At 39.0% G+C, this 14,583-nt stretch overlaps 2 protein-coding genes across 2 annotated transcripts; both read right to left on the bottom strand.

Moving 5' to 3' along the window:
- Positions 1–1,022: 1,022 nt before the first annotated feature.
- LOC149025850 (DEAD-box ATP-dependent RNA helicase 9, mitochondrial-like) lies at positions 1,023–8,009 on the bottom strand. The gene is made up of 8 exons (XM_089146054.1): positions 7,531–8,009; positions 6,645–6,772; positions 6,059–6,470; positions 5,838–5,936; positions 5,343–5,567; positions 4,603–4,764; positions 3,112–3,849; positions 1,023–1,904 (listed from the first exon to the last, which is right to left on the bottom strand). The coding sequence occupies exons 1-7, from the start codon at positions 7,906–7,908 to the stop codon at positions 3,124–3,126; spliced, it is 2,130 nt and encodes a 709-aa protein (XP_089002180.1). The 5' UTR covers positions 7,909–8,009; the 3' UTR covers positions 1,023–1,904; positions 3,112–3,123.
- A 4,457-nt stretch (positions 8,010–12,466) lies between these two features.
- Positions 12,467–14,339, bottom strand: LOC149025851 (patatin-like protein 6). Its single transcript, XM_089143205.1, has 2 exons — positions 13,292–14,339; positions 12,467–13,107 (listed from the first exon to the last, which is right to left on the bottom strand). The coding sequence occupies exons 1-2, from the start codon at positions 14,234–14,236 to the stop codon at positions 12,754–12,756; spliced, it is 1,299 nt and encodes a 432-aa protein (XP_088999331.1). The 5' UTR covers positions 14,237–14,339; the 3' UTR covers positions 12,467–12,753.
- Between the last annotated feature and the right edge of the window lie 244 nt (positions 14,340–14,583).

Genomic DNA, 14,583 nt, shown 5'->3' on the forward strand with positions numbered 1-14,583 from the left:
ATATTTTACCATGAACTACTAAAATTACCTTCAAATTTTTCATTGCAAAAGATGAAATTGACGGATGATAAGAAGACAGAGCTTCAAAAAACAAGATGTTGTTGACCTTAAAATTGTCAAGAGATTGAAGGAATTGGTGAACACTTCTAACAAGTTTTTATATAAAAGGCCTGAGGGCAATCTGGATAGTTTATAGTAAAATATTAGTTGGGCGGGAAAAATTATTACAAAAGTTGAGATTTAATAATTATTTTAAAAAATAAGGTCCATTTAAGTAAAAAAAATTAAAATTAAAATACTTTATTGACCAAATCTGTTTTTAAAATCTTACCATTTGGGAAATCATGTTGTGTTTGGGAAGGTTGTTGATGGTTACAGTGCTGTGAAGGCAATGGAGTATGTGGGTTCAGAGATAGTGGAATGCCTTCACCCAGTTAGGTAGCGTAAATAAGAAAGAGGATCATTAAAGTCATTTTAACAAACATAGGAACGAATCCATTATTTCGAATTCAAACTTAATTTCTTCCACTCAAGACTCAAGTGATCAGCTCATAGTTTCACTTTCACCCCAACTTTTAAATGGGTTATCCTTACAAAGGAAAAATAAATAAATGATTCACGTGGCTGACTCGCCGGCAGGAAGGAATTCGGTAGTCCTGGTCCTGGATGTTGAAATTGTGTTGGCGTTCTCATTGATTGTGAAATAACAAATTCATATCAGGAATGAGAAGAAATAGATATCTCCTTCTCCTGACTCCTCTCCTCTCCTAATTCAAAGAAGCAATTAATTGAAGTCTCTTATTTTAGGGGACCAAAAGAAAATGAGATGAGACACGTTCTGGTCTTCACGGGCAACGGGCATACCAACACCACAGTCAACACGGCGATCGAGCATTACAACTCTTTGTCGTCCTCTATCTAATCTATTCAATTTCTTCTTTAACCCATTAATTCAATGAAACCCATCAACAATCGCTCTTCCCTTCCCCCTTCCTAGTTCCTCCTCTTGGGGGAACAACTCCAGTTTAGCAGAGAATACGGATTCGTAGAAAACTAGGAAACTCAAACAAAATTCCATGTCAAGCATACCATACCACATTCCACATAGGGAGTAGACACAGTCAACAGACAACAATGGAGGTAATAACTTTCTCATGGTTATTAGTTCGGAATGAAAAGAGAATAATTAATGTATTCACCAGATTCAGAAAGAACAATGTATGTACATTAAAACACGTTTAATTAATTACAAAGTGCTTACTTATACTAGTGCACTGGTGGCTCTTAAAAGAATTAACACGACAGAGGAAATCAATCAATCAATCATAACCTGAAAAGCAACAACGACTTCGAAAACAAGAATTAGAAAGAACAAATAATACCACGCAATCACTCAGCTAAGTTAAAAACGGAGTCCGTGGTTGTTGGCGGCCGGATTCCATTCCTTCTCCCCCAACCTCTGTAGTCTGGGGCCTGGGCTATCTTTCTTTATTGACACCACGAATGAGGAAAACATTTCAATCTGATAGAGTAACATATTTGATTTGACATCACCAAGACCAAGTAACCAAAATTAGTTTTAAACAGTCACATTTATGAAAAGGAAATCTCAGTATAGTTAGGGGGCATCGACAAGGCTGTAATATACAATGCGAAAATAAGACTGGTATGCAACTTTAGGATTTGAATTTGACTGATTTCTCTTCTATGTGTGGACTGTGGATATAATATTAGGCGTAAAATGAAAAGCTAGCACTACTTATCCGCAAATCTACTCATTTGCCCTTCGATTGCACACGTAATCTATCTAACTCACGGCCAGTTCTTCACAAAATCCTGATGTTGCACCATTGCGCTTGTTCGTCTACTCCTTCCAACCCATCATGGCCACCACCATAAGAACTCTATCAAGAAAACCAAAAACAGCTTAAAATCCTCCAATACAAGTTAGATGACACAATGCAGCCAAATTGTTTAAAGCAATCCATGAATAACGACATTCTCAATGACATCTTCAAATTGCCAGTCGTTCAGGCAAAGTATAACCACAGAATCAAATGCAACAATCTATGCAACTTGCAACAAAATCCATTCAAATGAGGAAAAAGGAATTAATGTCGTTTGCTGGATGGAGGTTGGATGTACCCGTGCACCGGGTTCCCAGCAAAAAGTCATATTCTAGGCTAATGAGCGAGCAATCAGCTTGGATGCTCGGGGGATACCACCCAAAGTTCATCTTCCCATCGGAAAGTGTAAAGATTGATTAACTAACACAGACAACTGCTGGCACAAGACCAACTAATATTTCTATTAATGTATCAAGAGATTGTTGATTCAGTAAAAGGGGGTGGGAACATTAACACATCGAAATACCAACATAGATATCATAATCTCAACCAAGTAGATGCTATTAATTACCAGTGCCAGTCCAACAAAAAGTTCCAAGGAACTTCATCCGACGTATTAAGATGTCAGGACATTGGTGCAACTACCATATTGCATGGATAACTTTCGTACCCAAGATGTGCAGATGGATTAGGTGCGCATGCAATGTAATTATCAACTAGTTTTCAAACAGAGAACTTTAGAAAACTAGTTAATCCACAAACCAACATATAGGTGTTAGGAAAATGCTTTGGGGTGCGGGTCTCTCTCTCCTTCTTCCTGCTGTTTTTTTTTTTTTTTTTTCCCCCCCCCCCCGCAGACAGAAAACTGGACCCCACTTTAGGTTTAAAAAGCACCCCAACAATAACACACTAGTCCATTATGTTAGTGACTGTTACCCACTGTTAAAAAAATTAAATCCAAAATTACCCTTTTAAATCTGAGAGAAAAAATCCATTCTCCAAGAAATCTTTACCACCATTAATTTTCGAGCCTCCCCCCCCCAAAAAACCCCCCCCCCCCCCCCCACCCCCCCCCCCAACCCCCCTGGTTTTTTTTCGCTGCTTTTTTTTTTTTTTTTAAGAGGGGGGGGGAGTGAGGTTTACTATTGCTGCATTTAAATGTCTACCACTCCACCCAGAAAATATAAACGATATAAAGAACCAAAAAAGCAGAAATTTTAAAACCTAATATCCACTATCACATAAGAAACAAGGTAGAGCTTACCTCAAGTTAGAACTAAGTCCTCCCAGACCTCCTAGAATCGTCAAAAGTACCACCACTCAAGCCACCGGAAGAGCTAGAATTGGATCCACCATATTGACTTGAACCAGAATTTCCAAAACCAGTTGAACGAACTGAACTAGAATCCCCAAAACCACTGGAGCGACCTGACCCACCAAAACCACTGGAGTGACCTGAACCACCAAAGTTTCCAAAACCAGTTGAACGAACTGAACTAGAATCCCCAAAACCACTGGAGTGACCTGACCCACCAAAACCACTGGAGTGACCTGAACCACCAAAGTTTCCAAAACCAGTTGAACGAACTGAACTAGAATCCCCAAAACCACTGGAGCGACCTGACCCACCATAAGCACCGGAGTGATCTGAACCACCAAAGTTTCCATAGCCACCTGAACGGCCAAATCCAGAACCACCAAATTCCTGAGAACGACTTGAGCCATAGCTACCAAATCCACCACCAGGTTGACCAGAGCCAGATCCACCAAAGGAACCCGTACGACTAGACTCGGAGTCACCATAACCACCCATACGCCCGGATGATGGACCACCAAAGCTACTGGAACGGCCAAATGCAGAACCACCATAACCGCCAGAACGGCCAAAACTAGAATCACCAAATCGACCACCTCCTGTATTTGCATAAGAGCCAAATCGGCCACCACCACCCATCTCATTAAGCATAACTCTATCCCCAGCCTCAACAGCAATCCTGGGAAGCTGACGACAGTGATAAGATAATCAGTCTCTAACAAGAAACAAAGGCATATTTATGCAAATGGCATATATGTGTGTGTGTGGGTAGAAATAGGCAACAGCATCTCTTAGTCCCTTCTTTAAGTACGTTCTCCCAGAGTTCAGCTTCAAGGATCCCAACCACACCACACATCCCCCCCCCCCCCCAAAAAAAAAAAAAAGAACAAGAAGAAGAAGAGGAAGATTGGGGGGTTGAGGATAATCTGTAGCATAGGAAAAATGGCACGTGGGCCTCTTCCTCCATGTAGAAGCTTAGATAGCACTAAAGAGGTCCCACTTACCTGGTAAAAAATGTTAGTCCAAATGCACTCACCATGTTGCAGAAAAAAGCTTTGAAAAGAATGTTGGGAAAGCAAATGTTTCTTAAAGTGGTATAACACTTGCGCCAGAAGGAGAAAGTCCAACTAATGAGCCCAGCAGTTAACTCGGGCTAGCATACAACCAATGGTAGGAAGTCATAAAATTGCTTCTAATTCGGGTGCATGAAGATGGAGACTGACATAAACTGAGACCACCAGAAAACTTGCCAGATGAGAGAGCGAAAATCCAATACAACACACTGTCACCCCCAATGAAGGTAACAATTCCTTAAGCTGTATTTCGGACTACAGCTCATCCATAGCATGAGAATGGTCATGAATATGATCAGGCAGGTTCTCCGAAGGTATTGAATGTATGTGTTTGGATGCATGAAGATGGAGAATGATATAAACAAACCTCTATAAACTTGGATCCCACATCCCTTTCTATCATTTTGACAGCTCGCAGCTGCTGATCTGTATAAATCAGAATAGCACTTCCCTTCTTTCCAGCACGGCCAGTTCGGCCAGATCTATGAACAAATATCTCTGAAGTACTTGGAAGTTCATAATGTATCACCTGAACCAAAAACAGGTCAAGTGGGAAAACAGAAAGTACATACAAGAACGCCAAGAAATACCTAAATCTCTAGCAAAGCGGTAAATAAAGTAGATTTTGACGCATAAAATGAGAATGCAAGATGAATAATGTACCGCACCACCCACCTAAAAGTAAAAGATACTAAAAATTCAAGTAAGGCATTCACTAGATACAAGGATTAGATACATTAACATTGATGCCTTCAAATAGACGAATTGGTGAAAAATTAAAATGTATTTGGTTTGAATCTTGGCCTAAACCAAAATAGGTTCAGTTGAAGAAGTATGGTCTACTGAAGGTCTAAATGTTTTCTTTCCGTGGCCATTCTGCTAAAGAATAGTTTGTCTAAATCAAAAGGATATTAATAGATCATTTGGAATGTCTTCAGAACAAGGACATCGTGTGGAAACAGAAGTTGTGGCCTGGATTATTATTATTATTACTGTAAACTATATATGGAAGCTTGGATGCCATACTGGCAATATTATCATACACAGATTAAAGAACCTAGCTGTCCATTCAATGTTTTTAAAAGCCAGAACAAGGAAACCTCTTACCAGATCAACATTTGGTATGTCAAGTCCACGGGCAGCCACATCAGTGGCAACTAAGACATTAAAGCTCCCATCCCGAAACCCTGAAAGTGTTCTTTCCCTCTGGTTTTGTGAGATATCCCCATGCAAAGCTTCACACCTAAAACTACGGCCCATTGCATACGCCAGGCGATCAGCATCACGTTTAGTTTGTGTGAAAACAATACATTTCCCTCCTTTTGCATGTTCCTGAAAAATTGCCACCAAGTGCATGTGCATGAGAGAGAGAGAGACCTATTTAGACTGAAACTTCACATAGTACTCATTTAACGTTCATCAGGGAAAAGTTCAGTAATTCAATATAGTAATCCACTAACGGCAACTAGGTTAGGTACAAGCTTGCATGATGCTTCCAAGGCAAGAACGCTTCTGTTTCAAGAAAGAAACAAAGAAAGAAAGAAAGAAAAAAAAAAAAAAAAAAAAAGGGATGCAAAGCAAGTGGAAAATTTGGAGTCCTACAGTTATCAGAGGACCAATAATTGATGCCTTCCCATACATGTCTGATGCAACTGAATATAGAGTAATCCCTTCTGCCAACTTCTGATCAGAATCTCCAACCTGTGAAAGAAATCATATGGTTCATACAAAAAATGTTTGGGATCAAAGTGGTAAGAGATTCAGCTTTAGATTCCTTCCTGATTTATCATCTGAATATGAATGCAAGTAAAATGCACACTCACAAGATCAACAGTTAATGGATCATTTAGATACTTTTGGGTGAGCTTTCTTATCCAAGTCGGCATTGTAGCAGAGAACATCATGCTGTGACGCTTCTGGGGTAACCTCTCTAATATCACTTCAACATCTTGATCAAATCCCACAGCAAGCATTTGATCTGCCTCATCAAGAACAACAGTCTGAACCTCAGACAAAACTAAGGCCCCTCTCTTAAGCAGATCAATAATGCGACCAGGTGTGCCAACAATGATATCAACTCCATGATCGAGAGTGTTCATTTGCTGTGATATAGGTACACCACCATAAACACACAATGTATCCAAATTAGGTGCAGACTCACGGAACTCCTTCTCAACTTGCCGAGCAAGCTCTCTTGTTGGAGCCAATACCAAGGCCAAAGGATTTCTCCCACGTCTGAAAAGATAACAGAAAACTTATTAATGTAGAAAGAGGAGACGAAACATCATGACTCAAATTAAGCACACTTTTGTACCAACTACCAACTAAAAACCTAAAAAAATGATTTACCATACTGGAATAATTAAAATCTCTGGAATAAATTACTTAATGTGGCAGAAGGCAACATACCCATGCTTAGCATTGAACTGAATTATTCTATTCATAATAGGAATCCCAAAAGCTAGAGTCTTCCCTGTTCCTGTTCTAGCCCGGCCGATCATGTCACGGCCTTGCATTGCTGGCTCCAACACAGCTCTCTTGACAAGAAAAACAAAAAATAAAACAAAATAAGACAGCAGGAGAAATAAGTAAATGTAAATGCACTATAGGATACAGGAATATTGGTCAAGTAATAGAAAAACAAATTTAAATCAAGAGAAATATAAAGGAAAATAAGTATCTAGGGTTTATTAAAAGATAAAGGGGATCAATCAGTATCTAAGATTCACCAGACAAGGTGGGGGATGGATCTTTACATAAGAATATGCCACATTTTGGTGATTTTTATTGTACAGCATAAAATAGACATGCATAGAATTGAAAACAACGAAAGAATTTATAAGTTAAAGGTAGTCTACATGAAAACAGAGGAACGCTGAAATTTGATTCCTTGACAACCCCTGATTAACTGGAATTCAATTTAGCTTCACGTTGCATCATCAACCCATTTACCCAATGTCAAAGTGAACAACTGAATTACTGTTCCTGAAGAATATAAGCATGTTGCAAACTGCAAGTTGCCCATGCTTCCGACAACAAGTTCAACCATCTAAGAATGATATTTCTACATAAGGAATAAGCACATTGGCTGCTGATACGGAATGCTGATACGGAAAGACGAAGAAAACCTTCACTAGCTGTAACATCAGGAAATGAAAAACATAACAAATTGATACTCTGAGAAAACACCTGTTTCCCTTTTTCCATAATTCAGTTAACCATTGTGGAATCTTTTATTCCATAATTCTAAACCAACACAGCAGCAGAAGCAGCACAGTGCATTAGAAAATGATACCTGAATCGGAAAAAGCTTAGTGATTCCTCTCCCTGCCAGTGCTTGAATAATCTCAGGAGCAATACCCAGCTTCGCAATCTCAAGCCCCTCCTCGTTCTCACCACCGACCTTCCCCGGAGACTGCCCCTCGTCATAGTAGTCATCAACAGCATACTCCGCTCTTGCAGCTACTGAAGCTCTAAATTCCAATGGAATAGTAGATAAATGAAAATCTCTGACACCCAAATCAAACCCAAGCTTCGTCCGAAACTCAGAACAAAAATATGACCGAATTTCTCCAGCATCTGGAAGTAAACGCGATGATGCCACTGAGATCATTCGAGTCTGCTTCGATGCCAAGGAAGCAATCGAAGCTGACTTTCTGAACAGGTGATTCATCTTCCTCGATAGAGATAACCCCAGAAATGAACTTTGGGGTTTCAGAGGAGAGGGAGCAGTGGAGGCGAAATGTTGAGAACAGACCGGGGTTTTAAGGCGAGGGTTTTAGACTTTGCACGTGATTGGGTAAATGAAATATGTATGTATATATACCTACAGTGGTTTCGTCGCCTTGAAACCGTTCGATTAGAACCTTTTAATATAGAGCTCTACATCAGGCCTTTTGATATCACTAGTAGGGTCTCAGAAACTTCCGCCTTAAAAAGAAGATTCCTATCTGATAAGTAAAAGTAAAGATAACACCCAAACCGGGTTGAACCAGGGCTGGCTGACCGGTCGGGTCGTGGACAATTGGCTAATACCAAATGAGCTCCGAGTAGGGGATAGTCTAAAGATTTCTTGGGCGCAAATGAACCTAACCATTATGGAAAATAATGTGATTCCGCCAAGTTCAGGATAGGTAGTCATGCCTAAAAATGAATTGGCAACTAACTTGGATTACGGGGATTAAACTCTAGAGGAGATTAACAGCCGAGAATGAAAGGTAAATTTTATATAAATTAATGGCCAATGCAGGAAAAATGAAACTTAATTGTTTTTTTCCATTATATTTTTCAGTTAAGTTCTACAACTAGCGAGGGCTCTTGTGTGGTGTATGCATTAATCTAGGCATTGAAAGCGGTTTTCGGACTGATAAGTCAGCCCACATCTAACGTTTGTTTTCCAAACTTTTTGTAGTTGGACAATTCTCAAATGCATCACTATCCAATAGAAAACTTTGATAGCACATGCTTTATGGGGAAGAAAGATGTGACCGACACGTTCCGACATGTCACCTGGTGTCACCATATCGGTGCATGACAACACAATCGACATGTCGGACGACTATTTTCCTTCCTGTATTTCCATTTCTCTCCCTGACGTCCACGTTTTATCACCATATGAGATTTGGTTTCAATATATAAAAACCCTATTTTGCGTTTTACCTATTGCATGCACTTTGATTCTTCTTCTTCTTCTTCTTCCTGCTTTACCTTGTTGAGCACTTGAGTTGTGTGAACAAAAAGCGAACAATCCTTCCATTTTTTGTCTTCTCTGTGTTGAACTGCTAATACATTTCTTTTATAATTTTCTTACCTTTCTTCACTCATATTTGATCTGATTAGAAGATCCTCTAAACCGAGAATCGAGATGTGTCATGTGTGGCGATGGGATTATCTCCAATTTCATTCGGACTAGTCGCTCCAGGTGACTCACTGCTGCATATTTACTTTGGGATCTTAACAGCAATTCAAACTCCACCAACTACCATTCCAAGACTTTGCGATCCGAGGTTATCAACGTCGATTTTTCGATCGTCGGCGATATATCACCGATAAAGTGTATGCGTCGTGTAGTTGGGGGGTTTTGTGTCGCCCCCTAGCAACACCTCGATTTATCGCCATGTGTCGGCGATATACGGTACACTGGTGACCGATTGTGTATTTGTATAGACATAATGAAAACGATTCCTATCCTAGAGTCCGAGTCGATTAGAACGAATGGTTACATCATTACCAAAACAATATTATACGAGATAAATAATCAACACTAAATGAATTCAAAGCGAACGGGTCAGTCCCAGTCACTCTTAAGGCCCATTAGATAGCCAACCAGCCCAAAGAAATTATACATATCGCACCATAGAAATTATTTGATTTCCTACCCCCAAAGAAAAGAAAAAACATTTTGTTTGAAAACGACTGTTGAACAAAAGCAAATCCTTGGACCACTAACCACCTCTAACGTCTCAAACCTCACCTAATCATTGGTACAGAACCTCCACAACACTTTTTTTTTCTTCTTTCTTTTGAACTCAGTTTCTGAAAAAATGAACCGCTAAAAATGGGCCCTAAGCAGGAAGAGGAAGAGTGACTTTTTCATCTTCTGGTCCAACCTTTTAAGGGCCCATAGGCTATGAGGTGGGGGCCCACGTGACCATGTGAAGATTGGTTTCCAAGTGAACTCAATCATCTCCCGCCAGAAGGCTTTTGAATGGCTTTGTAAAACTAGAGGCCCACAAATGGTGTTCTACTCCCGCCACAACAACCCAAGAGGGGCCCAAGAAACAAAAAGCCCAAAAAAGGAAAAAGCCCAAGCCCAGTATCTCATGAAAATCTAGAGTAATTTTCTTTTATTTACCTATGTAACTATATTTCTGAAAATTTATATTCTTCTTACTGCAGTAAATTTTCTTCCTTTCCCACCTCAACTATCTCCAAGTAAATGCAATAAAGTTACATTAAGATTTGGTCAAGACGATTATATAAATTCCATGAGACCCAACTACATCAGCTCCAATGCTGCAAATCTCAGTCAGTGATATCTACCTTCTGCCATTGCTCAACTTCAGTAACTATTATCTACCGCATGCTGAAGCTGGCCATTAAAACCTTTCATGCTTGTACAAACACAGATAGAGAGCATTCTATTAATTATAGTCTGGTATACTGTATACATATACAAATTAAAGGTGGATTAATTATGCATTTATAACTTTTATAGATGTTGACACACCCCATTAATGAATTCAGCACTTTTGTGTGTACATTATCATGCTCATTGATGAACATTAAAATAGTAATCAATATCTGTCATGTATCAAGATGGGCACATACATAAAGAAAGCTAATATAATAACTTTACATTGCTCTATAATGGATTCTACAGTTATTTATTAAATACAGTATTAAACTGGTGTTGACTAGAAATCTGGAATTGCCAATATCAAATGGAGTTGCTAAGTAAAGGTTTCAACTTTAATCTTTATTCATGAAATGATATATGGGTTTGCTAATGATATTAATAAGGTGTATAATTGATAAATATCATTTTTTTTTGGGGGGGGGGGGGGGTCTCCTTTATTTAATTCATGGGATTTAACTAAGTCTAAGTATTAATTTACATTGATATATGGCATTACTTGAATGGCTATCAATCAATGAAAACTTAGGAAAATTTAAAAGAAATAATAGACATTAGAAACATATCATAAACAATATGAATTTGAATGCTTCTCAAATTAGCAAAGAATGCAGAATTCAAAACTATTCCTAAATTGCTATGTCATATTGTATGTTCTTAAATTAGCAAAAATGCTGAATTCAAAACTATTCTTAAATTGCTATGTCTTCCTCCCACACAACACATGTAAATGTATAAAACAATATGAACTTGTCTTAAATTAGCAAAAATGCTCATTCAAAATTATTCTTAAATTGTTTTGTCATCCTCCCCCACACAGCACATGTAAATGCATAGTTATAGGAAAACACACCAAATGGATTGTACAATTGATCGTTGGTGATTTGTAGCGTCTTCCCTCCTTATCCACTTCAACACCTCCCCTTTCTCCCACCTTAGACGAATAAAGTAAATTCATAGACTTTAACTAGATCTAGCCATCTAGATTTAGGTCTATAATAAATTTTTTGGTTATTTACATCAACATATGTAGTCCCTACAATGACTTAATTGTTGAGATGAGAATTCAGTTATTCGATAATTGTTAAACGTTATAGGTTACTTTTTTCGCTTTTTGAATTCAAAAACACAAAGCGGAGAATTTCATTCAATGGCGATAAAATTGAAGGTGTGACCTTTAAAAAGTATTTCAGAAAAAAGTCGTTCAAACCCCACGAAAGAATAATAGTGAGCCCACTTAGAGATAATATAGAAGGATATATTTTTAATCCTAGCATGAATGTCATGTGCTTATGTTTACTATTTCTAGTTATTTTTCTTACGTACAGCTATCAGATGCTACACCTAATACACTAAGAAGTAGTTTAAAAAAGTATCCAATACAAACAGTTTATACATAAAATGAATTCAAGGAAGAATGCATGACACATGCATCAAGATACAAATAATAGCAAAATAATCAATCATAGGAAAGAGAAATATATTCCCTATTGTTATATTTGTGCACAAAGAAAATAAGCGAGCACAAACCTTATTTGTGCATAAGGTTAAACAACTTCAACATCTGAAATGATGAATTTTACTATGGATCCCCTCTTTCTACACACTTATTACACTAAGGTAAAATAAAGTCGTACTTTACAAAAATCGAGAATTTAAAGAAATGTAGTTGGAGTCTTGGAGACGGTTTTCTAGATTCACAAGAAACTAGACAGCATTAATTTACATAACAAACTGTATAAATGTGAGTTTTATGGACAGGTTTCTACCCAAAAAAAAAAGTGTTTTATCGTTGGGTAGATCCCAAAGATCCAATTGCAAGTAGTATATTTGAAATGTCTTATAAGTGGATTATTTATCATAACAGTCAAACCCAAGAAACCCTTAATTTCCACCTAGGATCTTAAGCATCTAGTTAGACTCTCTCAGTCTCTCTCTATTTAAATGTATATGTATCATCTTATTTTATCAAATTCAAGATTTTATAGATCTTGCAATTCAGCCTTGAAGATCTCAGCTCTAAATTGAGACAAGATATCTTGAGGTGCTTTTTTTTTTTTTTATCATAAATGCATTCCAAATTATGTTTCCTGCAAGTTAATTTGGGAACTGAATTTGCTTAAGTACTCAAGATGCCTGGGTTTGACAAAGAAATGAAGAAAAGATAGAAGAGGAAAAAATAACACTGCTTTAGAAATCATTTAATTACAACAGATTCTACTCTAATCTCATTTACATATACAACACTATTTCTACCTAATTAATCAAAACCCTGTAGGAATCACCTCATTCCAGACCTTTTGTGGTCTGCTTCATCAAGAGCGGCAAGCCTCTACAAGATCTTTCAGAGAAAGGAAGGTAACGAAACTAGTGTTGGTACATCTAATATGAAGATTCAGTAGACACAGTAGCAGATGAAGTTCTAGGAGATTGTTGCTTGATGATTACTGTAGGGAGAGTGCTTGTTTTTCTCCTCTCATGCTCCTTGATTAGCTCTCCTGCAAACCACTCAAGCTTCTCGGTATTAGTGTTCTGTGTCATCTTTTTCCCCCTAAAGAGTGTAGATTCAACATTCTTATGCTTCAACATCTCTTCTGCAATGTCCAAAAGAGCTTCTCCTCTTGCCGGCGATTTTGAACCTTTTGGGTACTTTCCGACATCAAATCCGGTCGCCTGAATTCGAATATAGTTGTTTGTCTGGGCGTGACCGAATGCCATCGAAACAGATTGATCAACCTGATGATTAAAAACAAGGAACAAACATGATTAGGTCTAGACATCAATGATTAAAGTTAATTAATGGTTAAAGACGACACTAATAAATTATCTTTGGTGGGAAATTGAGTGAATTAGAAGGGCATTTTAGTATTTTCAGTCCTTTTAAAAATAAGTTTGGAATAGACTGAAAATTGAAACTCACCATATCGGAAGCACCTTCTCCGGCGATCCTAATGAACTCTGCTGCCGACGGTGTATGATCACCGGCGCCGGAATCTGGTTCGCCATTTCCGAGCGAGACAAGAAGCAAATCCTCAACGCCATTACAGAACGGAAACTCGTACTTGTTGTTTAGTACGTGCGTGATCGCTGCAGCCGTTGGATTATTCATCGCAATACCACCATCAACGGCCAGGATCCTGGTTCTTTGATCCAACGACCTCATCTCAACTGCTCCTGCCACCGTGGGATCTGCGGACGTGGCAATGCACACCTCCCACATCTTGAAATCGTAACCGTCAGTTTCCAAAGCATCAGCGCGGGAAAACAGGAAGGGCGCACGAGTAGAGAGATCGTAGCATGGGATCAGAACCGGCTTGACTGTATCCTTGAGCGTAGACTCTCCAAATGTTCGGCGGAACAGCTTCTCCGCCTTGGACGATCGGAAAAGTCGCCGGAATGCACCGGCTGGCGATACAGGGCTGATTTTCCGACGATTCTGAACAATGAATCTCAGTGCCTCCTCAGCTGTAAACATTGGACGGCCGTCTTTTCCCCGAGTGAATAGAAGAGCCGCAAGAATTCCTCCGAAACCGGCGCCAGCAACGGCGTCGAAGTAATCGGCGATCCGAGCATCTGCATTGCCGGATTTCCTGCGGAGATAGACTTCGAGATGCACAAGAGATTTTCCGGCAAGGATTCCGTCCGTGGCACCGCCGCCGTCGATGGTAAGAATTCTGACCTTTCCGGTGAGATTCTTTCCGGATTTCAGTGTTTCAACTGGAATTTCTGGTTTTCCAGTGAAATGAAGTTTCGGATCTTCGTAACCGAAGAGAAATTTGTTTTCAAGAATAGAGAAGATCTCACAAGTGAGCTTGTCTACACCAAAGGTCGAGTCAAGCATCATCGAAGCTGCTGCTGCCGCCATTTATTGCAGAGAAGTGAAGGTAGTTATCTATTTGGTAGGTAAGTAGGAAGAAGTGAAGCTGTAGAGGCTTGGGAAGAGCAAAAGAGGTTATGAGTTATCTGAGACTGCGTGAGAGGAGTGACGGAGAAAGGGTTATGGAGTTGTTTATATAGAGTCACATTCTGACAGTTCTGAAGAATCTGAAATCTCAAGGGAGGGAAAAGAAAATGAAAAAAAAAAAAGGAGCGCACGTCAGCAAGAACATTCGAAGGTGGCGATTAAATCGTGCGATGCCGATTTTTTTATATTCACTTTGACTCATGGAGTTTAAGTTGACTCGGATGCTACTTCCTAGCTGCTACCGACAT

Source organism: Hakea prostrata, chromosome 2, assembly GCF_041222555.1.
Source record: "Hakea prostrata isolate BN-2017 chromosome 2, UWA_Hpros_2, whole genome shotgun sequence".
NCBI classification, from domain to species: Eukaryota; Viridiplantae; Streptophyta; class Magnoliopsida; order Proteales; family Proteaceae; genus Hakea; species Hakea prostrata.

Excerpts from the sequence above, each read along its gene's own strand:
- LOC149025850 (XM_089146054.1), bottom strand. The coding sequence starts at position 7,908 with ATGAATCACCTGTTCAGAAAGTCAGCTTCGATTGCTTCCTTGGCATCG. Across the intron at positions 6,471-6,644 it reads CAGTTCAATGCTAAGCATGG|ACGTGGGAGAAATCCTTTGG; the intron begins GTATGTTGCCTT and ends TTATCTTTTCAG. Across the intron at positions 5,568-5,837 it reads TTATTGGTCCTCTGATAACT|GAACATGCAAAAGGAGGGAA; the intron begins GTAGGACTCCAA and ends GCAATTTTTCAG.
- LOC149025851 (XM_089143205.1), bottom strand. The coding sequence starts at position 14,236 with ATGGCGGCAGCAGCAGCTTCGATGATGCTTGACTCGACCTTTGGTGTA. Across the intron at positions 13,108-13,291 it reads GAGAAGGTGCTTCCGATATG|GTTGATCAATCTGTTTCGAT; the intron begins GTGAGTTTCAAT and ends TTTAATCATCAG.